At 36.9% G+C, this 26,967-nt stretch overlaps 1 protein-coding gene across 1 annotated transcript in view; it reads right to left on the bottom strand.

Annotated features, from left to right (window-relative positions):
• The window catches only part of FAM3C (FAM3 metabolism regulating signaling molecule C), a 48,016-nt gene that overhangs the window by 5,932 nt on the left and 15,117 nt on the right, over positions 1–26,967 (bottom strand). The window contains exons 3-8 of the mRNA XM_024128256.3: positions 24,190–24,294; positions 16,458–16,487; positions 15,560–15,683; positions 4,860–4,918; positions 3,701–3,751; positions 1,223–1,307 (exon numbers count right to left, since the gene is read on the bottom strand). Coding sequence (XP_023984024.1) covers positions 1,223–1,307; positions 3,701–3,751; positions 4,860–4,918; positions 15,560–15,683; positions 16,458–16,487; positions 24,190–24,294 — 454 coding nt within the window. The remainder of the gene's footprint in view (positions 1–1,222; positions 1,308–3,700; positions 3,752–4,859; positions 4,919–15,559; positions 15,684–16,457; positions 16,488–24,189; positions 24,295–26,967) is intronic.

Below are 26,967 nucleotides of genomic sequence, written 5' to 3'. Positions count from 1 at the left end.
AGAAAGCCCATGCGCAGCAACGAAGACCCAATGCGGCCAAAAATAAATAAATAAATTTTTTTAAAAAAGAAAAGAAAGAAAGAGAGGGAGTAGCCGGAAGGAGGCAGGAATAAATATAGCCAAGTTAACATCATCTCATATATTTCAGATTTAGAAGAGGTTTTGGGGCAGTAGATCGGGGTATTATAATTAGCATCGTTCATGAATTTCAAGTGAGTATCTGACGGTCTCAGAAAATAAAATAATTGAACAGCAACTGAATGGTATGCCTATTAGGATACAGTCTGAAAAGTAGTTTCTGCAGTTGATGACTAGATGAATCCCTTGGAGGCAGCCTCCAGCTGGTGGCCCACTGCCTGTGGTAAACATGTTTGTCAATGACTTAGATTTAGACACCTGAATGACTCTGGAGAGAGTACGAAGCCTGGGCCATGGAAACCTCATAGGACAAATGTCAGAATCGAGACCAAGTGGGCCAATGACAGCAAAGTTAAATTTAACAAGGATATATGAATATAAAGTCCTTCATTCACATTAAACAAAAGCAAGTTCTGAATGGGGAGGAAGACCTGACTTGGCAGTGGTTTAAAAAAAAAAAATCTAAGATCAAATGAGAAGATCTGAGAATTTAAGTTGACCAAAAATGTGATGTGACTGCCAAAAGAAAATGAGTGCAACACTAGTCTCCATGAATATTAAACGTAATTTCTCAAACATGGTGAGCTAGCAACTCCATTGTACCCTGTACTGGCCAGACCACATCTGGGAACACTATGTCCAACTTGGGGCACCATTTTAAGAGAGACAATAATCACCTAGAGAATGCCCAAGAAATGCAACCAGAGGGTAAAATGACCTAGAAACTTAACATGATAAAAGGTTAAAAGAGCCATTACAGTTTTAAAGTGTGTTCACAGAACACACTTCGGGAAATGCCATAAAATAAATGCTACTTTAGAATATTACTGTCAGAGAAAACTATATAGTTGTTAAAAAAAGAACATAAAAGAGTATAACAAACTTCATGTACAATGTGATTCTAATTTCACAATATATCACAAATACGAGAAAGAAGAAAGCAAAATAAAAAAATGTTAATGGTGTTTATCTGAAAGTTGGATTACTTTGCTCTATATTATACATTTTTTCATTGAAAATGTATTTCTTATATTATTATACATTATAACTCTGAAAAGTTGCATAAATTTGAAAGTTTACATACTTGGTTGCTCCATCATCATATGTTCCCATTAAGACTACTGTTCCATCTTGTATGGCCTTCAGAAACTCAATAAATGGGGCCACATCTGAAAAACAAGAAAGGGTTGAGGGTTGGTTTTTTGGGTTTTTTTTTTTAAATGACTAAGTAAACATCATGATAATCTCTTAAAAGTTAGTAATATAAAAAATGAAGTGCTTGTAAATCAATAATTTCTAATGTAGAGTAACCAAAACAAAGACAAATCTTATGAACAGGTTAAAAATTAAGTTTCCCATCAACATAAAATTTCCCAATCCTGATTCATCCTGTATGGTTTTTATACTGATATTCCAGGGGCTAAATGAAAAAACCATAGTAAAGTCATATTAAAGCATGACTTATGATTTAAAGTAAGAAATTTAGGGGAGCTGGAGAAAGGCTCATGGACTCCCTGAGTACATGGCGAACTGTTTGCACAGATACTTTTCTAAAAATGAAGACAGAGAACTTTTATTTAATGCACAAAAGGATCTGTAATTTTAAAAAATTATATAAATATGTATACAGTTGACCCTTGAACAACAGGGGTTTGAACTCAGGAGTCCACTTATACGCAGATTTTTTTTCAAGAAGTACTACAGTACCACATAACCCACACTTGGTTGAATCCGCGGATGCATAACTGCAGATATGGAGGGCAAATTATGGAACTTGAGCATCTGCAGATTATGGGTTATCCGTGGAGGGTCCTGGAACCAGTCCCCCGCAGATACAAGGGACAACTGTATACACACACACACTGATTTAAAGAAACTCCTGGGCATATCTACTTACTATAAACTAGGGGAAGGAATGTACGTTAGTTATCACTAAAAGCCAAACTAATTAAAGTAAATATTGCAGTCGTTACCTGCTTCATCTAGTATATCAAGATTCATAAGGGCTTAAACACCACTTCAGTGACAATAAACTGATGATGCCAAAGAGGCTGATCAGGTACTGCAAATCATTCTACATCTTGAACTCCTTACAATGTCAGGTTTCCTTACAGCCCCCAAGCCTAATACTACTTCAAAACTGGATTCCTTCAAATCTACTCAGTTTCTTTCCACAGCAAAGATTCCAAAGATTTTCTCTAACTGAATTCTATCTTAAAATAATAGCATTTTTAATTCAGAAAAAATGTAACAGAGCAGCTAACAAATCACTTCGATTTAAATCCAAAGATGGCAGTAATTTACAACTTCTTCTTAATTTGAGGAGTATTTTTAGCAGTAGTTAATCCACCTGAGATGAAATACCAGAGCTTCTGGTCACATGACTGATTTCGACAATAGTTTTATAAGAGTTTTTCCATGCAATAAATTTTGGTAGAACCAATTACGCCTTTATAATCTAAAATTGATGGTACATTTTAAGTTTACACAGTTTTGACAGCTATGCAAGGTTCTTCTGATCTCATTTAAAAAATAAATAATATATTCATTATCTCATTACAAGTTGAAGAAATACTAGAAAAGCTGAATGGTCTGAAAACAAGATAAATTTCAGGAAGCCTAACAACTGCTGGCTTCCAGGGAATATACAAAGTGGATGAGGATGCGGAGGTGCAGGGGAGAGCCTCAACTTAGAAAAGAATCAAAAGATAAATCAGTGTTGGCCTTCCTTCTTTCAGGCACATTCCTCTTCGAGGTGCCAGTTCCTTCCCCCTGCATGCTGGTGACTAACTTCCACCTGCTCCTTGAGGAACTTCCAAATTAGGAAGATTATCTGTGGATTGTTCTAAGTCCAGTAAACTAGAAAGGAAATTCCATTCCTTCTCTCAAATATTCATCTACTTGAATAATAATCTTGGTTATAAACTTAGCTTTGAGACTGAAAAATCATATGAAAAGAAATCAATTCAGTCAGCTAAGAATGCTTATACTGGTTATGTCCTTCTTCAAATTACTTATTCTTTTTTTTAGAAATTTCAGGCAGAAACCTAAAAGAGCCCGAAGCTTTGAATTAGTTGTCCTGCAAAAAATAGGACTCAGATTTTTAAAATCTCAATTGTGATATTATTGCTCTTAATTACACATCACCAACAATTTTTTTTTTTTTTTTTTTTTTTTTTGACGCGGGCCTCTCACTGTTGTGGCCTCTCCCGTTGCGGAGCACAGGCTCCGGACGCGCAGGCTCAGCGGCCATGGCTCACGGGCCCAGCTGTTCCGCAGCATGTGGGATCTTCCCGGACCGGGGCACGAACCCGTGTGCCCTGCATCGGCAGGCGGACTCTCAACCACTGTGCCACCAGGGAAGCCCCCAACAATTTTTATGAAAAGCAAAGTATATGCAGTATGACTGATCACTTAAATACAGCTAGACATTCAGTGAAAAGAAAGAGTAATAAAATGAACTAACACAAAATTAGTACCATTATTTTCTCATTAATGGGCTACATTATATTGATGTGATTCAGTGCCAGCAACACAACACTTATATGTTATTCATACTTACTTCCTCCCCACATGTCAAAATATCTGGTGTCTATTAGATCTCCTGTTTTTCCTGAAAGAGATTGAATTCATAGCAAATTATGCAACTGAAAATATACTCTACACTATATAAGACAAATGATCTTATCCAAATTGATGTGAATTCATTAGCAGAGAAAGAATTATTATGACAAATACTTAAAATTTGAACTGTATGCATCTGAAAATTTTTTCTAAAAGGGTATTTTTTGAATAGGACTTTCTCACTAATCTTGTAAGCTGAAGAGTAGCAAAGAGAAGTTCACTATTGACTGTAGACCATTCGAAGTTAGATAATTTTCATCCGTATGTGTTACCATCTTCCCTTATTTTAAAATTACCCCAAAATACATAAACCTTTTAAAAAAATGAATCCATGTTATTTTCTATCGTCAAAGCCATCTTTCAAAAAAATTATATTTAATTCCCTTTGAAAATTTTTTTTGCTATCAATTAAATAGACAAATACGTATAGAACATTTTATACCTAAGAAAATGAAGAACACAGAAACACAAAAATGTATCTCTTGTGAAAGAAGTAAACAATATTTACCTACACTGTGAACTGGAGAAGGTGGCTGTGGTTTATAATCACCCTATACAGATTTACAAGGGTGACTGTCCCAGAAAGAGAAGATGAGTATGCAGTTGAGTCTCACTTCATGGGTTCATATTTTCAGATGTGATTTTGCAAGAACACTCGAGATGTTCAGGATTCAATGTGGACGATACTGAAAAATTACAATCGACTCCTACTCTTCACTCAGCCCCACACCCCATCCAATAGTCCACCACGCTCTGTCATTCTATAAACCCTCATTCATGTCCATCTATATTATGTTAGGATTCCAAAATCTGCAGCAAGGATTCATCAATTTAATGTTAGATTGGTTGTATCCTGACAATCTATTGGGAAGTTCTCTACTCACTGGAAAGCAAGCTGGATGCTTCCAAGAAAGCATGCTATAAATACTGAGATGCAGAGTCTCGACCTACAGTTGGTGTTTTGGGAGGGTGTGGGGAGGGCTTTAATGTCAAGCCTGGCTCTTTCTGACCTGATCTCTTGATATTAGAGTGCATTTTACTTTGGGACATATGACTATCCACTGAGCACATGCATAAGCTAAAATAATTATTCTTACCATTTACCAAGGCCACATTGATCCCTCTTCCAACATTATTCTTAACACCACTCATTAAACTGAAGGGGGAAAGTCAAGACAAATTTAGAATTAGATACTGAACATAAACATACATTAAAGAAATAAAGCCATCCATGACACACACACAAAAAGTTGGGGATGTTATATATACATACAATTGTTTAGTACTGCAGTGGAGACTGAAAGGTCTCTACCAAGTCAGAGAAGACAGGCTAACATTGAATAATTTTAAAGCAATGTTCTTAAATAAGATTTCATGAATAGAAATATATATTACAAAGTATTAGTGCTGAAATACTAGACTATTTCTTGCTGCTCTGTCAGGTTTTGAAATACCATTTTAGAAAATCCTTCAAACATGTGGACATTATGCACATAGTCTGCACCATCCTCAAGGGAACAAACAAGGGTAACCTCTTTTCTACTTTCTACAATATCAATGTGACATGAAACAGAAGCGAGATGCTAATTTTTTTTATAATCGGAGAGCAAGAAGAATTTAACTTAATAGTGAACATTCTCTTAGTGATTACCAAGGCAAAATTTCTCAATACCCAGAAGAAGGAATATTGTATTCATATAATTACTGCATCTAACCATAAGACTTGTAATGTCATTCTGTGGTAATCAACCACTAGCAGCTCATAGACCATGACATAAAGATAATAAATACCGTGAAACAGAAGGTATGAATAAAACATTTGCTTGTTATCAGTTCAGTTTGTTGAATTAGAATTATTAAACTAAAATTGTAGGTACCTTTTATTCTAAAAATTCACAGTGATGTGCTGTTCAATGATTAACAATCATTGAGGTTGGTTTGAGGTTGGTGGAGAGGGGGGAGTTGCATATGTGTGAACACACACAACTGTATTCGTATATGATACATCTATCTATTCTTTATCCATCCATCAACAGACATTTAGATGGTTTCTATCTCTTACCTATTGTGAATAATTACATTCCCAACCAATGACATAAGTTTATTATAAATTTTAGTGACAGAAAGGATCTGTAGCACACATTTTACAAATGATAAAATATATACTTTATTATAAATTTCACTTAGCCATTGATTCTCACAGAATGTGTTAGGCAATTTTCATAGAACTCATCTGTGCTTAACCTGTGGTTGCAAGTGATGAATGAGTAAAATTCTAATACAAAAGTTGGATGCTATTTCATTTAAAGAGTAAGACAAAGTAAGAAAAAGCTGAAACAGGGAACAATGAAGACATATGTTGGAACTTCCCTTGTCTGTCAATGATGTGTGTGATGTTTTTGTTGCATCATGTAAGAAGTTTTCAAATACTAGAAGACAATTTTCTCAAAAAAAAGAATAAAATGGCAGGCTTAAGCCCTAACATGTCAATAATTATAATAAATATAAATAGTTCAAACATATCAAATGAAAAGAGAAACTGGCACAGTGGATTAAAATAAGACCCAACTACATGCTGTCTACAAGAAACAAGTAGAAACCACCCAGAAGTCCACAAACTAATGAAAGGATAAAACGTGACATAGCTATACAATCGAATATTATTCAGCCATAAAAAGGAATAAAGTACTGATACATGCTATAACATGGATGAACCTTGAAAACACTATTCTGAGTGAAGAAGCTGATCACACAAAAAATCTACATATTATATAATACCATCTATATAGAATTTCCAAAATAGGTAAATCTATAGAGACAGAAAGTAAACCTGGTGGTTACTTAGGGCTGGTTGCGGCGGAGGGGAGACGGAGCAGAATGGGATGGGAATGGAACAGGAGGGCAATAGCTAAAGGACACAAGAATTTCTTTCTGAGGTATGATAGTGTTCTAGAACTGACTGTGGTGATGGTTGCACACATCTTTGAATACACTAAAAACCACTGGCTGTATACTTTAAATGAATGTATTGTATGGTATATGAGCTGTATCTCAATAAAGCTGTTTAAACAAAAGAAAGCAGGAGTGGCTATATTAACATCAATTAAAATACCAAGCAATCAAGATACAAAATATGTGAAGCAAACTCAGATAGAACTGACAGGAGAAACAGACAAATCTACAATTACAGTTGGACATGTCAATACCCCTCTCAACAGTTGATAGACAGAAAATTACAAAGGGTATAGAAGAACTCAACAGCAGCATTAACCAACAGGGTCTAACTGACATTTAAAGAACAGTCTACCCAACAACAGCAAAATACACTTTCTTTTCAAGTACCCATGGAGCATATACTATGATAGACCATATCATAGGCCATAAAGTAAACCTCAACAAATTTAAAAGAACTGAACTCATACCAAATGTGTCTCCGACCACAATGAAATCAAAATCAAAGATAACAGGAAAATCACCAAACACTTGGAAACTAAGCAATATATGTCTAAATAATCTATGGGTCAAAGAAGCCTGAAGTGAAATTAAAAAACACATTGAAAACACAGCTTATTAAAATTTGTGAGGCATAGCTAAAAGAGTACTGAGATTGAGGAATTTATAGCACTAAGTGCTCACATTTAAAAAGAAAGTTTCAAATTAAGTTTCAAATTAATAACCATCTCACAAAACTAAAAAGAAATCTAAAGCAAGCAGAAGGAAAGAAATTAAAAAGAGCAGAAATCAGGGAACTGAAAAGAGAAAAATAGAGAAAAATCAATGAAACAAAAAGCTGGTCCTTTGAAAAGGTCAATAAAATTAACAAACCTTTAATAAGACTGACAGAGAAAAAAAAAAACACAAATCACCAATATCAAGAATGAAATGGGGGACTTCCCTGGTGGTGCAGCGGTTAAGAATCCGCCTGCCAATGCAGGGGACACAAGTTCGATCCCTGGTCCAGGAAGATCCCACATGCCGTGGAGCAACTAAGCCCGTGTGCCACAACCACTGAGGCCGCGTGCCACAACTACTCAAGCCCATGCACCCTAGGGCCCGCACGCCGCAACTGAACCCACACACTGCAACTACTGAAACCCACGCGCTCTAGGGCCTGTGCTCTGCAACCCGAGAAGCCACCACAATTAGAAGGCCGTGCACCGCAATGGAGTAGCCCCCACTTGCCGCAACTAGAGAAAGCCCGTGTGCAGCAACAAAGACCCAACGCAGCCAAAAATAAATTTTAAAAAAAGAATGAAATGGGATGTCCCTATAGACCCTGCAGATAGCAAAAGGATAATAAAGGAATACTATGAACAACTCCACACATGTAAATTTGACCACTTAGATGAACTGGACCAATTCCTGAGCTAGTACAAACTAACACAACTCATCCATTATGAAATAGGTCATTTAAATAGTCCTATAACTACGAAAAATATTGAATTTGTTCATAAACTCCCCCCCCCAAAATCTCCAAAGCCCAGAGAGTTTCAGTGGAGACGTCTACCAAATGTTTTTAAAAAAAGAATTAACACCAACTCTACACAAACTTTTTTCAAAAACACAAGTGAAGGGTATACTTCTCAATTTATTCTACAAAGCCAGTATTACAATGATACCAAAACCTACAAGAAAACAACAAACCAATAAGCCTCATTAAAATACAGGCAAAAATCCTTAACAAAACATTAGTAAATGGAATTCAGCAGTACATTTTTTAAAAAATTATCATAAGCCATGACTAAGTCAGGTTTAGTCTAAGGATGAAAGGTTAATTATTTGAACAATTAATGTAATCCACTATATATTAACAGGCTTAAGAAAAATCACATGATCATCTCAATGCAGAAAATGCATCTGACAAAATTCAACACCTGTTCATGATAAAAAGTCTCAGAAAAGTAGTAATAGAGGGGAAATTCCTCACACTGATTTAAAAAAAAAAAAAAAGAAATCTACAAAAAAACTACTGCTTAATATCATACTCAATGGTGAAAGGCTGAAAGCTTTTCCTCTAAAATTGGGAACAAGTCCAGGATGGCTGCTCTCACCACTACTACCCAACACAGTATTGCAAGTCCTAGTCGACTTCCAAGAAAAGGAGATAAAGGCATATAGATTGGAAAGGAAGAAAATAAAGCTGTCCGATAATCCCAAGGAAGCTACAAAAACAAAAAAACCTCTTGGGAGTAATAATTCAGCAACATTACAAGATACAAGATCAACATATAAAAATCAATTGGGTGTCAATATACTAACGAACACAAGGAAACTGAAATTAAAAACACAATGTCATCTATGATTGCTCAATAAAAGGGGGATGCTTAGGTATAAACCTAATAAAGCATGTGTAGGACCTTATGCTGAAAACCACAAAATGGTGATGAAAGATATGAAAGAAGATATAAATAAATGAAACATGTCATACTCATGGACTGAAAGATTCAACATTGTAAAGATGGTCAATTCTCCATAAATTAACATATAGGTTTAACAAAATTCCTAACAAAATCCCTGCAAGGCTTTTTGTAGATAGAGGCAAGATTATTCTAAAATGTCATATACGAAGGCAAAGAAACTAAAGTAGCTAAAAACAACTTTGGAAAAAAAAAAAAAGAGTAAAGTTGGAGGCATCATTCTACCTCATTTCAAGACTTATTCCATAACTAGTATAATCAACAGCATGTGGTATTGGTGGAGGAATAGATATACAGATCAATGGAACAAAGAGAGAACAAGAGTGGACCAGTGGAACCAAGAAATGTACTAGTGGAAGTATGGCCAACTTATTTTTTAGCAAAGGAGGAAAAGCAAGTCAACAGAGAAAGGACAGTCATTTCAACAAACTGTAATGAAGCAAGTGGATATCCACAGGCCAAAAAATTGACCCTTAATCTGAATCTCATACTTCATTCAAAACTTAATGTAGAATGGATCACAGATTCATATGTAAAACATAAAGCTATAAAAATTTTAGAAGATAATGTAGAGAAAAATCTTTGAAACCTAGGGCTTGTTGAAAAGTTCTTAGGCATAGCACCAATCCATAAACAAACAATAAAGCGTAACCCATAAAAGAAAAACATCGATAAATTGGACTTTATCAAAATTAGTAACTGGTTCTGCAAAAGACCCTGGTAAGTGGAATGAAAAGACAAGCTACAGACGGGGAGAAAACAGTTACGAACCACATATCCGACAATAGGATGCATATCTAGACTATATTGAGAACTCAAAACTCAGCAGTAAAAAACCAAACAATCCAATTAGAAAATGGGCACGAGACATGAATAGATATTTCACTGAAGAGAATATACAGGTGGGAAAAAAACAAATTAAAAGATGTTCAACATCACTAGACATAAGGGGCAGATAACTGAGATACCACTACACACCTATTAGAACTAAAATAAAAAATAGTGACAATCCCAAATGCAGGTAAATATACAGAGAAACTGGATCTCTCATGCACTGCTGGTAGGAATGTAATATGGAGCAGTCAATGTTTGGCAGTTTCTTACAAAATTAAACATTACACTTAACACACAACCCAGAGCTTCTGGGCATTCTATTACAGAGAAATAAAGATGCATTCGAAGTTCAAAAATCTCTATATGACTGTTCATAGCAGCTTTATCAATAACAGCCCAAATTAGAAGCACTGAAATTGTCTGGTTGAGGACAACAGGTGATGGATAAACTGTGGTATATCCATACCACAGAATATTAGTCAGCAATAAAATAGGAGCAAATTATTAATACGAACCAGTATATTCAAAAACATTGTCCTGAGTGAAAAAAATCCAATCTCAAATGGTTACATATTGTATGATTCTATTTATATAACATTCTCAAAACATCAAAATGATAGAAATGATAAAAAAGATTAGTGGTTTCCAGGGGTCAGTGATGGTGGAGGTGACTATTAGAGGATATTATGAAAGAGATCTTTGTGGTGATGGAAAAATTCTGTATCTTAATTGCTGTACTGGTTACAGGAGTCTACACATGATAAAATGACATAGAACTAAACACACACATTATACTAAATGAAAATTTCCTTTCTGATATTATACTATAATTATTGATACATAAGATATAACCACGTGGAAAAATGGGTGAAGAGCACAAGACCTCTCTGTACTATCTTTGTAACGGCCTGAGATTTCTGTAATTTTTTCAAAAATAAAAAGTTAAAAAAAAAAAACTCTACTCCAAGATCCATTAAAAAAGGAAAAGCATAAAAACTTGATTTGTAAAAGCTTAGTAACATTTAACTATTTACCCATACTCATCGCATATCTGTCTTCAAAATTTCACTCGTTCTCTAAAACTTAAATGTAGTTAATAAAACACAGACCTTTTTTCTGTGTGTGCAAAGACCAGTTGTGAAAGGTGGGTCATAAGAGAACCAAACAAGTATGCTGCATAAGAGGGAAGTTTCAAAATACATTTGTTCTGCTCCTTTCAGAAATGTGTTGTAGCCATCACTGATATGAAGAAACCACAGCTATGATTAACCTGTTAGAGTAATAATTAAGTGTCACGGCCTCTTCTCCAAGAGAGATCATTTGGAGTGTGCGGCTGCGTCTATCAGAGAGCAGAGAAATAAAGGCAACAAAGCAGCACTATGACATAGGCTTCCCACAAGAGGGCAGTAGCTTATCAAGTTTTAAAAACTAAATTCTATCAGGGGAAACCTACAGCGAGCAAAGGACAAACCACTAAAGATTTTAAATGTATAAAGGTTAGTTACTCTTACTAACACAAGTTGAAATATTTTCTTTTATCCTTTACGAATATGAAGGTCGCCCCACCACCGCTCCACACCTGCAGGCAAATAGCTAAAAAAAATGATTATACAATCCATAGATAGATTCTACAACTTTGAATAGAGTTTTGTTTCAAATACCTCCAACGTGTTCTAGCTATTATGTCTTAAAATGATTCGTTTAGAGAAGGGTTTAACAAACTACAGCCCATGGGTCAAAACTAGCCAGCTGGCTGGCTGGCTGTTTTGTTTTACCACTCATGACCTTAGAATGGTTTTTACTTTTTTAAAATGGTTATATTTTAAATGATTATGTAAGTACCTACATAGCATCCTTGATTTTACCTTTTGGACCTCACAGCCCAAAACACTATCGTGCCTCTCAATGTGAAAAAAAAAAAAAAAAATCCCTCAAAATAGTCTGCCATATAATTTCTGTACCAAACATTAAGATTATAATAAAAGGTGAAGTATTATTCCTAATATCAACTTCATATAAACTGAAATCATACAAGTAAATGCCTGAAATAAAAGCTGTATCTTGAATATTAGTAAACTCTATGGGTTTACTAATACAAAAGAAAAAGAGCTACAATTCCTTTATTGTGTGACACCTGATATTTATACCCGGGATTTTCTATTTCTAACTAATGAGAGGTTTGAAATCCATCTTATTCTCCATGATATATCTTGACTGCATCCACTTGTCCTTAAAACCATGACCACGACCCCACCTTACCATCTTTTATCTGTACTGGGGTTCCTAAATCTCAGTCTATGATGATATTATGGACTTGATAATTCGTGTGGAGGGGCTGTCCTGTGCACCGTAGGAGGTTTAAGAGCATCCCTGGCCTCTATAAGCAGCACCTCCACAGCTCTGATGTCCCCAAATGTTTGCAGACCTCGACAAGTGTCCGCTGGGGAGAAAATCACCCCCACTGAGAAGCAATGATCTGGACTAGTAGTCTCCAAAATGAGTTTGCATATGCTCAGAGCATGTGTAGGAAAATATTAAAATTTCTACTTACGTATTTTTAGTATTCACTTACATATTTCAGTGGGTACACAGGCAAAAAAAGTCTCTTGCCAACTGTGTGTGTGTCTGTGTGTGTGTCTGTGTGTGTGTGTGTGTGTGTGTGTGTGGTGTGGGGGGAGTGGAATTGAAGAGCTATGGCAGCCATGGTAATTGCCCTCCAATTGCTCTCTTTACTTCTCCAATCATTTTACCCAGCAGTCAGATCATTTTCTTTAATGTAAATGAAGTGATGACATGCCAGAGTTTGAAAACCTTCAGCAACCTCTCAGCACACTCAGAAAAAGATCTCATCTCTTTCCCTGCATGGCCTGTAAGTTCCACTCACCTAGCCCTTACTGCTCTCCAGCTCTGTCCCATCTTAGGGCCTTCAAGCATACTCTTCCTTCTGTCTAGAATGGTCTTCCCCCACTCTTCACGTGGCTGTCTTCCTTCTTATCCTTTAGTTCTCAGACTAACATCACTGTCTTAAGAGAAATTATTCCTTGACCCACTCAATCTAAAGTTGGACACTTCGACCTCACCTCACTTGCCCCCATAAGTATTCTTCACACCTTGCTGCTCTGTGCAGCGTGTGCCACAATTTCTAATTATTTATTTGCATTTACTTCTTAAATATCCATCTCCCTACTAGACTGTATGTTCCATGAAAGCAGGGACTGTGCTCAGCAAATATTTGTTGAATAAGTGAATGGAATGAATGACGCTAAGAAAACTTAGACCCTTTCTTTAACATTTTTTGTTGGAAAAACTTTCTAGAAACATGCTATTTAATGTCTCAAATTACCCATTGGCTACAAATGAATATGCCATGTATCAATCTGCTTTTATTATTTTTTTTTCTTTTTTTTTCGGCCACGCAGCATGCGGCATCTTAGTTTCCCGACCAGAGATCAAACCTGCACCCCCTGCCAGTGGAAGCGCGGCATCCTAACCATTGGACCACCAGGGAATTCCCTGGAAAAACTTTCAATACAGAAATAGAAAATACTGGAAAAGGTACTAGACTGTGAATTGTCCCTATTTCTCCACTAGGGATCCCTGGCCAATTATTCAGTCCTTCTTCAAGCACTAGATTTCAGGGCCTGAGGCAAAACTGTAAAATCCCATCAATTATTTAACCTCTCATGGGAACGGCAGAATGATTCCTGAGAAGAGGATGGATAGGTAGCCTGTCTCAATTTTACGGTTAAACGAACTGAAATACAAATTCTACATGACATGCCCACTATGCTAGAACCAAATTCTCTGGCTCTGAGCCCGTACTTATTTTACCAGACGCCACTGCCTACATACATATGCTTCTCTCTTCTTTTTAACCTGTTCTAATCTGTGAATAGAGAACCTGCTAGTCTTCATTAGAGTTTGATCTCTTCTTCTTTGCATTAAAACTTTCATGCTGGGGCTTCCCTGGTGGCGCAGTGGTGGAGAGTCCGCCTGCCGATGCAGGGGACACGGGTTCGTGCCCCGGTCCGGGAAGATCCCACATGTTGCGGAGCCGCTGGGCCCGTGAGCCATGGCCGCTGAGCCCGCGCGTCCGGGGCCTGTGCTCCGCAACGGGAGAGGCCACAACAATGAGAGGCCCGCAAAAAAAAAAAAAAAAAAAAAAAAAAAAAAAAAAACTTTCATGCTTCAAGGGGGCAGAGGTGTCTAAAGACAATCTACCATGGGCTGGACATTCTAAGAAAACTTCTGCTTATTATTCAGAATCAAATTTCCAGCCCCTTTAGCCAAACAAGGTGAAAAACGTGAAAATGGTGAATGGGAACATTCTAAGGTAATGCGAAGGATATTATTTAATGCAAAATCTACTAACTTCTAAAATCCAAGTGCTTTTTAATTCAATTCAGTAAAGCAAGACTATTATGAGACATCAGAGGACAATGGATTAACAACGGATTATCATCAGCATGAGGAAAAAGGAAATGAGTAGGGATCTTAAAGATCACCTAGCTCAAGCCTTTAATTTATAAGAAAAGTGTTATTTTAAGACGCTAAATAACCTATGCATGGTTAACTGAAAGGGGGGTTAGGATAAAAATGTTAGCGCTTCTATATTAAAAAGAAAAGACACACAAAATGCTGGGAAAAACTGCCTCGTTTCCTTCTATCTGTAAAATTACCTCACTCTTTAGTCTACATATTAATGGTACATATATTATTTTATGTGAAGCTTAAATAAGCTCACGTATCTAATTTTTCAGGCAAGACCAGATTAAAAGCAACCAACTAAAAGTAAGGTTTGCAACTTCACAGGCCAGAACTTCACAATCAAGTGACAATGGACACTGGGGTAGGAGGCTGAAAAAAAACTAAAAAGTATACTTTGTAGAGCATCTCAATTAAGGAAACCATTCAGTTTAGTGGCAAGCAGTTCTGGGCCACAACAGACTTGAGGTTATTGCTGGGTTATTTCATACTTCAACAAGCAGCATTCAAACATTTAAGATGAAAGATGTTGGTTTGTGAGATAAAGTGTTCATTATCTAGGGCAGTGCTATCTATTTGACAAAAACGGTCCTATTTGGACTTCTTTGCAGCGATGGAAATGCTTTCTGTCTGTGCTGTTCAGCTGGGTAGGCACAAGCTGTCTGTGACTATTAGCACTTGAAATGTGGCTGGTGTGACTGAGGAACTGAACTTTTAATTAATTCAAATGAATTAACTTTTCCCCTATTACTTAAGAATGAAAATTAAACAGCCACCTGTGTCTATAACTACCAGTTGGGATCTAGAGAATTCACTCAGAGGAAATCTCTCATCTTTACACGAACCTGAATAAATGCTATGTTCTTATGTCCCTCTTAATATGGAATGTAAGAACTTTAAGACTCCTTAAATGAGTGGGGAAAAATTGTATAATGGAAATGGAAATCACTTTTCTTTAGTAAAAGCATGCCCAATACATTTTCAAAGGATCCATTAAACTCAGGTTCAATTTGCTAAAATTTAATAGCACACGTTATACTTCCAAATTGATAACTACTTACACATTGTCTTCCAGGCAGATTTTGGGTCCTACCACATTAGCTGCTCCACTTGCCATTTTAAAAGCAAAATGCTTCTCAGGGCAAGCTTTTGAGATCCCACATTTATATCTGGGAGGTTTTGTAGCTTTGGAGAGAAAAAAATTTTTTTTAAAGAAAACAATGTTAACAGACTCTGCATTTAGTTTGTTTCATATCTCAAACCACAAAGGGCATTATGGAAAACACCAAGATATACATATCTTAAACTACATGCTAGTTTGTTTTTTTTCCTGAGAGTTTCAAAGAACTTCAAAAACAAAACAAAACGGAACCTCCTAGGAAACAAGCTAACAATTAACATAAATGGAACAAGTAACATGATCTTCATGAGGGTAAATATATTTTATCTAATTATTTTTAAGCTTATTTAAAAAAACCAGGATGGGGGAGGTCTGGAATTGTTACTTTGCATTTCCAGTCCATATATGCAAAATAAATGGACAGTAAAAAGCCTGATGCATCACTGAATATCTGCTCACATACTAGTTCTAACTAGGAATTCTTTTTTTTTTTAACATCTTTATTGGAGTATAATTGCTTTACAATGGTGTGTTAGTTTCTGCTTTGTTAACAAAGTGAATCAGCTATACATATACATATATCTCCTAACTAGGAATTCTTTTACACACTTTCTGTACTTATAATACTGAAGCTAAAAAACACTAATGGAACAAAATATCCATTATAAATACATACCCAAAATATTGAGCTGTCCAATCAAATAGCTTCCTTAAAACTTAATAATTCCTAAAATCAGTTTTGCTCACATTGAACTATATCCATTGTTTAAATATAGGTTCTCATATGCCTAAGAGAAAAAGAATAAACCATCTGCAAAATATTGAGATGAAGTACTTACAACGTGCCACTGCGTCCAATGCTGACCTTGCTAAGGGAAAAAAAGTTATCTTCGTTAGAAAGAATAAAGCTATTGCCAAGTATCACTTTTAAACGTGTGGAGCTAATAGGCCTATAAAAATGTGTTTGAATTATTGCTTAGTATACAATACATAAAACATGAATATCACTTTAGAGAAAAAGTGAGAAAGTAACTTTAGGCTACATAATTCACTACAAACAATTATGAAGAGGAATTATGGAGGGTATTATTTTATTATTGATAGAGCACTTTGTTTTTACCTTTACATTTTATGTTTACTTTTAGTTATTATAAATTTAAATCCCAATCAGAAAGTTACTCTACAAGCTTAACTTTTTTAAATTCATTTTTTATTTTTTTCCAGCTTTCTCCAGATATAGTTGACACATAAAATTGTGTAAGTTTAGGTGCACAACACTTTGATATGATACATTTATAAACTGCAAAATGATGACCACGATACCGGTACATATAGTGGTATAATTCTACACCCCAATAATAGTAGCTAGCTCCTCTATCCCATTACATACTTACCACTTCCTTTTTGTGGTGAGAACATTTAAGATCCACTCTTTTAGCAACATTCAAGTATATGACAGTATTATTAGCTTATAATCACCATGTTGTACATTCAATCCCCAAACTTGTTAATCTTATAACTGGGAGTTTGTACCCTTTGAGCAATGTCTCCTCATTAACTCTGCCCCCTCCCAACACCTGGTAACCAGCATTCTTTTCTGTTTCTCTGAGTTTGTTCTTTTTAGATTCCATATATAAGTGATATCATACAGTATTTCAAACTTCCCTTTAAATGAGTTTAAATATATACTTGGTGACTATTAGGGTGTTTAAAAGTTGTTGCTGCTGTATGGTGTAGTGTACATATGCGTATAAAGTCCTATCTATCTCAAAGGTTAGGCTAAGAGATTTGGGGAGTGGGAAGAACAAGAGGGATAGTGGTGGTAGGAAGCTTTAATTTCCCTAAAATAGAAATGTATTAGGTATAATAATAATAAAAAAAGGTCATTACTAAGAGTTTTATCATTTATCAGTTCAAGGAAGCCGGAATTTTCTGATCAAATCTTAACCTGAATGCAGTAGATGTCAACCTGGACATCTACCCTTAGAGTTTTGTAAAAGCACAAACATCTGATCCCAGCCCAGGAGATTACAATTCAGATCGTCAATAGTATTGTGGATAGCCTTTTCCTGATTTAACTAATAAGCATGCAGTGTCATAAATGTTTGCCAGCTGTTTGACTATAAATAGTCACTTAGTTTTTAGTTCTGTACTATTTTAGATAACTGCGAATTTCCTGTAAAACCAGTACTGAAACTGGAGAACAGAATGTTAAAGCTGAAAATAATATGTAAATGTTTAAAAACAGGAAAAAGACTAAGTAAAGGAAGGTCATTAACTCTACAGAACACTCAGAATATTATGCACCGTTGAAGTCATAAATGCAATGCAGTCACATGGGAAAAGTTTAATGCATGGAATAGAGCAAAAAACAAACTTTATCTGTGAGTACTAAATATATTCATGGATAAGGACAAAGACTTGAAGGAAACAAAAAATGATCAATTAGTAAATTAGAATAAGCTGGGGCTTATTTTTTCAATTTCCTTAATTATATCATTTTTCCTTAATTATGTCACAAAAGGGAAAAATAATTCTAGAGACCATTCGGTCCAATGCTCTCACTTTTGTAAATGAGAAAATGAAAGCCAGAGAGTGACTAGCAACCAGTGATTAGCAGCATGTAGACTAGAAAGTCTTGGCACTTCCCTGGTGGTGCAGTGGTTAAGAATCCGCCTGCCAATGCAGGGGACACGGGTTCGGGTCCTAGTCCGGGAAGATCCCACATGCTGCAAGCAACTAAGCCCGTGCTCCACAACTACTGAAGCCTGCGTGTCTAGAGCCCGTGCTCCGCAACAAGAGCAGCCACTACAATGAGAAGCCCGCGCACCGCGATGAAGAGTAGCCCCCGCTGTCCGCAACTAGAGAGAGCCCGTGTGTGCCCAGCAATGAAGACCCAATGCAGCCAAAAATAAATGAATAAATAAATAAATAATAATAATAAAAAAGAAAGTCTCAATTTCACTTAGACCTAAACAAACATGAATCATCAGGCTCCGACGTTCAGATGCTTACGGAGGAACATTATTCAAATCAGGAATGCTGGCATACCCAACTTATGATAGCCAGATATGGGGAAGACCGTGGGATCAAAACAGGGGTAATATAACAGCTCATTCACATATGTGGGGCACTCTATCAAGTACTTTTGCATGTATTGTTGATTTGCCCATCACCTCTGTCTTAAAGAGAAAGAAACTGAGAACAGATAGGTTTAGTGACTGGATTTGTTCTATGCATAATTAGTAATCGGCGAAGCCAGTTTTCAAAGCCATATCTCATTCTAGCACCCAGACTTAGATTCACTCCCCCCACAAAATGGGACTGTCTGAGGTCTAATGATCACAGGTATAAAAACCACTAGTCCTGCTAGGAGCAGGAAGCAGGATAGGGAGCTTTCAGAACCATCCTTCTGACTGCAGAGTGGAGAACAGACTGCAGAGGATTCACGACTCGAGACAAGGAGTCCATAAGGACAAGGATGCTGCTAAGGTAATCCAGGTAAAAAAGGGTAGCAACCTGAACAAAAGCAGTGACTGTGGGTTTGAAAGAAGTAGACAGGCTCAGAACAACTAAGGCTGTGGAACAGACCAGATGGAGGGGTGATGGAAAGGGAGGAATCAAGTTTACCTCTCAGACATTTGCCTTTAGAAGCATTCATTTATCCATTTACATGAACCAAAGAACAAAAACACTGTCTCTCACTCAAGATGTTTGTTATCGAGTGAGGAGACAGGGTGTGGGATGGGCGCTGAGCTCTCTGTGTACCTGTTAATTTTAAGACACTTGGAGAAGACCCAGGAGGAAGTCTAGAGGCCAGCTGTAAATGAGACCTGGGATGAAGATATAAACTGGAAAACTGGCAAATGATGAGGCCACACAAAGGGAGGATTTAAAATGAGGAGAGGGCTGAGGAGAGAAATCTTAGAGACATTAATCATCAACTAACACTCAGAGGAAGAGTGTGGCTGAGGAAAAGGAGACAGAAGGAAAACCAGGGATGAGACTCTAAAATGGTCGAACAGGTTTGATTGGAAAACTTAAGAGATATTAATAAATAAATAATAAATCAATGCAACTCAATTTAAAAAACTTTACTGGGATAAAATTTGGGGTGAATGTTTCTTAATCATCAGACTTTTGAGAAATAACATCACCTCCATTTAATTTGTGTAAGAGTAAGGGGAGAAGATGCTCAAAGGAAAAAAAAAACCTCTTGTGAAAAACTTTTCAGATTAAAACAAACTTTATCCAATATGCATCACAAGCAAAAGCCCTCTATTTGGCCTGCAGTTCTGAGAATTTTAACACCTGGAGGCCAAAAAGGTAAATTTTCATAAATAAAACAGGATGTTTTCCACATATAGAGTATGGGCACAACATACAAACACAAAAATCCCTCCTTTCCTGCAACTTTCATTTCTCAAACTACTTTGATAGCTTTAATTCTTAATGTCTTTCAATATATTCAGCTTTTCACTTCAAGAAATGATAATAAACATTTGGTTTTATCAGTGAATGTCTTTCAACAAGCCAGGCTAAAGAAATCCAATAGAATTACTTTGTACTTTAGTTTTTAATAATGTCTCAAATAATTTATATGTATATACTATTTCAGTGGTTTAAATATGAAAAGTAAAAATAAATCGACTAAAGAGAATATTAAGTACTTACTGCAAAAATATTTTGGACTGTTTTCAGTACATTTACTAGCTGTTAAGTATCCATATTGATACTTAACACTCTAACACTATGTTAAACCACAATCATAACTAAGACTGGTAGACTGTACCCATGTTGATATCCTAGTGTGACACTGTATGTAGCTTTATAAGACGTTACCAATGAGAAACTGAGTAAAGGGTATGTAGGATCTCTCCATATTATTTCTTACAAATGCATGTGAATCCACAATTATCTTTTTTTTTTTTTTTTTTTTTTTGGGGTATGGGGCCCCCCCTCTGTCGGGCCCTCCCCCGCTGCGGAGCACAGCCTCCGGACGCGCAGGCTCAGCGGCCATGGCTCACGGGCCCAGCCGCTCCGCGGCATGTGGGATCCTCCCAGACCGGGGCGCGAACCCGGTTCCCCTGCATTGGCAGGCGGACGCGCAACCACTGTGCCACCAGGGAAGCCCCCCACAATTATCTTAAAATAAAAAGTTTTGTTAAAAATTGTTTAAAAAATCAGAATCTATTTTGGTTATTTCAACTACTAATTGCAGGCAAAATTTTTCTTTCTTCCTTTCTAGAAATGTTTTATTTTTCTAAAACAGTACTATATAATCAACTTGAATGTAAATTTACATAAACTATCAAGTAAGTTATTATATCAACAAGTTGAAAAATGGGAAAAGCTCACCACCAAAAGAACTATAGTTAATCTCATGGGTCCCTCTAAGATACTGATTATAGAAACAATCTTAATGTCGAGTTAAACTTAAGTTAGATGCTAAACAAATGGCAAACACCACCATATCTTCATCTTTGCTGAATTATTCTGAAATAAGAATTTAAAATAACCACACAAATTAAATTTTCACCAATTCAACAGACTGGAATCCAAAAAGGTTTTGTGGATACAAAACATAACTTCAGTTGTCATAACTTCAGTTATGACAACAAAATAAACCATCTGCCCTAAGAATGCCTAAATTAAATAGCTAAAACATACACAATAAAAACTTGCACGTTCGTAACATCAGGAAAAATCAAAATGAAAATTAAGAAAGACGACTACCCTAGTTAAAGTAGCTCAGTGTTTGTTCATAGCTGACGACCAGTGGCTTCCCAACTAATACAGCTTTAAATGAATCCCACTTTGAAAACACTCTTCCTCCCCATGTAAAAATCCTAATCCTCAATTACCTATATTCATTTTCCATTCAATCAGCATTTATTATGTACAGGACCCAGCGCTAGATGCTAGGTGAGTCACTAAGATATTATTGTTCTCAACATTCGTTCTCCAGTAAGGGAGGCCGAATACATGAAAAAGAATAAACGAAATTCTATAATGTAAGGCAGAATAAAATCAGGCCAAACTGAGATATAAGTACTATGCATGGTAACGGACAGTTCAGAAAAAGGAGAAACATTCTAACAGGGAAAAGAGGGAGACTACAATACAATTTCTCCCAAGAAGGGGCATTTATGCAGTTTTGAAAAATGAGAATGATTAACAGATGAAGGGGAGATGAGAAAGATGTGCAGGGTCAGGAAGCATGAACAAAGGCTGAGGTAGGAAAGGACAGAACAGGGTTTGTGTCTGTAGATCACGTGCACATGGGCACAGCCAGCGCGGGGGTTGGGGAGGGAGGGCAAGAAGGGTGGGGGAGTACAGGTGGGGAAGGCAGAGGCATGCTGGGGACTGAGTGCCATCCTAGCAGGGAGTTCAGATTTTACTCTCCACTGAAATACTAAAGGTTCAAGAGTTTTAAGAGAATTGCTCTGGCAGTGGTGACATAGGCAGATATCAAAGATAAGAAATAGATCCAAGGGGCTTCCCTGGTGGCGCAGCGGTTGAGAGTCCGCCTGCCGATGCAGGGGACGCGGGTTCGTGCCCCGGTCCGGGAGGATCCCACATGCCGCGGAGCGGCTGGGCCCGTGAGCCATGGCCGCTGAGCCTGCGCGTCCGGAGCCTGTGCTCCGCAACGGGAAAGGCCACAATAGTGAGGGGCCTGCATACCGGAAAAAAAAAACAAACAAAAAAAGAAATAGATCCAAGAACATCCCCGTAATGTCCAAATAAACCATCCAGATTAGAGATGAAGATCCAAAACAGGGAAACACTGTGGCCACACCCAGCCTCTTCTCTCTGAAAACAGTGGGCCTTTTCCCACAGTAATTTTTCATTTGTACCAATGGTCCCGTGGCCCCCTTCTCTCCAGGATCATCCTTTTCTCGCTGTTTAATCTCTTCCCATTGATTTGTAATTCACTGACTCTTTGCCCGAGGCCTATAGAGAAGTGAAAACCTCTCTATTACTTCAAAAAAGAAAAAAATGTTCAACTTACTTCTGCCTCAAGCTGCCATCCCCACAGTTGTGTTCCCTTACCATCAACCTTACTTAGAAGAATGAGCTACAGCACATTGTTTCCACAGCAACACTGAACAAGTCCTCAATGCCTTCCATGTTTCTGTGCCCCATTCTTCAACCGAAACCAGCTGTGCTCTCAAAGGACCCCAGGCAGGCCCTTTGCAGTAACAGACGCACACAGCACAGGAGAAGTCGAGACAATTCTCACTACACTTTGCAACAACTATTCTATGCTCGATCCTGGATACTTCATTTTAAGATGGGTGCCAAAAAATTGACAGGAGGAAAATAACCACTGCATTAAGAAGAATGGTTCAAAGGGAGGATTTTATAACTTGATAAGTTGAAAACTTATAAACAGATGGCACGGAGGAGAATAACCACAACTTAACTATTTAAGAGATCATTAATGTGGAAGAGAGCTCCAGCAGGTAGAGGCAAGATCAGTGGATTGAAATTACTTGGGAGAATAAAAGGCAGAATTCAGTGCAATACAAGGAAGTACTTTTAAGTAGTCATTGTAAGAAAAGTCACCTGAAAATGTACAGAAATGAAAATATACAGAAACTGAGGACTACATGCCAGAAGTGTCTAAAGCCTGATACCTAGTATATGGTCCATGGATGGGAAATCAGCATCACCTGGGATCTTGTTAGAAATGCAGACTCTCAGGCCCCATCCCAGACACTGAATCAGAATCTGCATTTATCAAGACTCCCTAGAGATTCCTTTGACATCAAAGTTTGAGAAACACTGGTTTAAGGGAGTCTTGAAACTAGATGTGAGAGGGAATGTATTAGGTCTTATATTAATTTACGGAAAGCAAAACTCACCAACTATTCCAGAGATCTCAAGGTTGTTTCATTCGATTTCTGCCTACTAGGTCAAAATACTGTTTCTAGGTTTCAGAGTCTGACCTTTCATGAGTTATTTTTTAATACTTTAAACAGTGCTCAGCCAAAGCTTATTCAAACATTTCAAATGTTAACTTATTTTATCAACTTAAAGATTTTGTTTAAAACTGAATTAAGGCAGCTTGTCGTGGTACATTTACAACACAGCATCAAATAAATTGCTAAAACGAAAAATGGTGCAGAAGGAAAATAAGGGTAGGAAAGCAAGATGGATTTCTATGGCTGGTATTTAAAACGCATTATCATGACTCCTAATCACTTGCTAACCGAGGGTTAGATTTGGTTCCAAGTTTTTAAGCAGCCAACTCAAATAGGGTGTGATATCTTCTAGCATGTGCATTTAGAATGCCATGAATAATGTCCCTAGGCATGCATAAAATAGGCCCCATTAAATATATTCAAAATGTTGAATAGAAGATTCATGCTTTATATTGAATTAATTGTAAGATTTTCTATTGTATATTTTAGAATATTCCAATGAATCACACTTACCAATATAATTTCATTTTCTATTCTAGACAGCCTAAACAGCAGAGTAACTCAATGTTGATAACTGGTAAAAATTTAAAGACAATCTCATCACAAATAAAATTTAAGAAAGGGAAAAAGAAATAAAACTTACCAAATAGATTTCCTAAACTTGCATCCATTTTTATTTCAAATACTTGAGAAATAACATAGAATGTCAGTAAAAATACTGCCACAGCTACCACCAACTTTGCAGCACCTAGATAAAGGGCAGAAAGAATTCAACATGAGCTTATGAGCCCACAGAATTTTCAGTTATGCATTTCCATGAAAAACGTAAGTGTATTTAAAAAATTCTTAAGACTAACAAATATCTACTTCTTATCTACTGGATCTTAATTTTACTTGAGTTACAACAAAAACTGTACCAACAATCTATTTTGATTGATTTTTCTGATCAAACAATTATGAGATTGTCTAGCAACCTAGACACAGGACTGCCTGAGTCATCTGCTTAGCTTTCTCATGGAAAAGAAATGACCTGCTATCAACTTCTGGCTGATTACAGAAAAGTATCAAGGCTAATGGAACACCACCACCAAGTCATGTCATGTGGGATGACACATTCTCAATCCTTTTCAATGATAAAGGGCAATACAAGACAGAGAGGATACAAAAACACTGAACCTTCCAGAGATACTAAGGCAACAGACCAGGATGTCCACTCGGCAAGGAGTTCTCAAGTGAAATGTAACAGGTTTACTGTCCTCACCAACCCACATATCTCTTGAAGCATACAAGTGCTCCTGGTATGGTGAACAACGAAATATCTCCCCTCACACTTAATACCAAAGTTTAAGACATGCCTTCCCCACTCCTGGAGGACGTAATTCAGCACCTATCACATTTAACATGGTTACATGGTAAGCTCTGTGAACAGACTCTTAGTCTTCCATACCTTTATATGTTTAATTATTTCTGAGTGCCTTACAAATAATTAGCACTGCTACTAACTAATTAACTGCTTAATATGAATTATCACTTGTCTTTCTTCTCCACAGCTAAGCAAATCTAGGAAAGAAAAAGTACAAGATACGAAAGGACATGAAAAATGACAGGAAAGGAACATCCTCTTCTTACTCTCAGAATTTCAGAGCCATCTCATTAGGCTACTCAGAAACAATATTAATATTTGCCTATATAATCTCCATTCCCCTCTCTTACCGAAAGTTTAATTTATATTGATCTAAAAGATCAGCAGTCATTTCACTATCCTTAAGGAAACAAAAGCCCACAAGTGAGGCAACTGCCCAAGATTACAGATATCTTAGCGGCAGCACAAGGACAGGAATCCAGGGATCCTGACAGAGCCCAGTGCTTTGTAAGGTTCTCCACTACCATCAAATTACCACATCCTTCAGGGAAACTACCAAAACTCAACTTACTGGATAAGGAAGAGTACAGAAGAACTGTGTTCATCCTAATTTCATAAACGTAGAGACTGGGGCTGCATCCTCACGGGGAAGGGAAATGAATGAACTGACGATGCTCAGAAGGGCTGACGAGGCTGAGAAGCAGGAGGTTCTCATTTTTATTTAGAAAAGCTCTATAAATATAGAAATGAGATGGCAAGGAGGAAGCCTAACTACTAAACCAATCAATTCCCCGCCTCCTGTTTTGTTCCTTCTCCCCCTTCCAAAACTGCTTCCTGTTTTCATGGAAAAGACTCTGACAAGTAGAGGTTTCTGGTAACTGACTACACTGCTGAACTGAATGAATAAGCATTTTCAGGACTCTAATGGAAAACTGATGAACTCATAAAAGTGCTAACAAAAGATCAAGATGAAAAAAATAATTAATTACATGGGACTGAGTAAACTGATGAGGATGATTATAATTTTTGTGACTTTTTGTTTGAATAAAAAGAAAAAAAAAAAGAGTGACTACAAGTCATCTACATTTTTAGCACATAAGAGAGTAAAATTCCATTAGGCTTTGAACTCTTCCCCCACAGGATCTAGTAGAGTGCCTTGTATTGATTAAATAGTAATACTCTCTACAAGTGTTTGCCAAATAGATGAATGGTTAACAGGTGGCATATTCCTTCTGGATCATTTAAGACTAAGGGCTGGAAGATTATACGTCACATGACAGTCTTAACATCTCATTTTCTAGCAATCATGGGCGTGTGCAAATAATCTTTCCCTGTCCCTTAAAGCAGATATACCAAACCTTCATTGTTCAAGACTGAAATATTACAGTGATTAAGACACCAAGTTTCTAATACATGAAAGTTCTGGACTAAATTCAATACCAAGCTAAACCTAAGCCTACACTAAACAATATACATCATATTTACATATACATACATGTATATAAAATATACACACACCATTTAATGAGTGCCTACTACAGATCTAAGTGCCTTATTAGCACAACCTCATTTGCACAGCCTTTCAAGATACTCTTTTCATTTTACAAATAAGGAAAACAAGGTCAAAAATTTAGATCACTTGCCTAAGGTCACATAACTAGTTAGCAACAGAATTTAGTTTTAAACCAAGACCTATTCAATTATAAGAAACCATCAAAGGAAGTAGGAGGAAACAAAAGCTCTAAGAGACAGAGAATTTAGAGGCGGAAAAACTAACTGGTGATAGAACAAGCAGAAGGTCCCTGAGTGGGGGCAGGCGGGTGAAGACCAGCAGAGCCTCCATAACGGTAGAGCTCTGGACCTCCTGTTGCAGAGGGGCCCCCTCCAGAACTGTCACCATCCACTTCTGGACTGGAAGGGGCTTACCCACAGCACACCACAGTTCCCATTCCACCCATGAGATTCCCTCCTACTTCCAGCCATGGACTGTACTAATTTGAGTGTGTCCCTATTTTTCACAAACCAAAAAGCATAAACTTGAGATATTAATGCCTCACT

Source organism: Physeter macrocephalus, chromosome 5 (assembly GCF_002837175.3).
Source record: "Physeter macrocephalus isolate SW-GA chromosome 5, ASM283717v5, whole genome shotgun sequence".
In the NCBI taxonomy this organism is placed as follows: domain Eukaryota; kingdom Metazoa; phylum Chordata; class Mammalia; order Artiodactyla; family Physeteridae; genus Physeter; species Physeter macrocephalus.
This window is presented reverse-complemented; position numbering and strand designations above follow the sequence as displayed.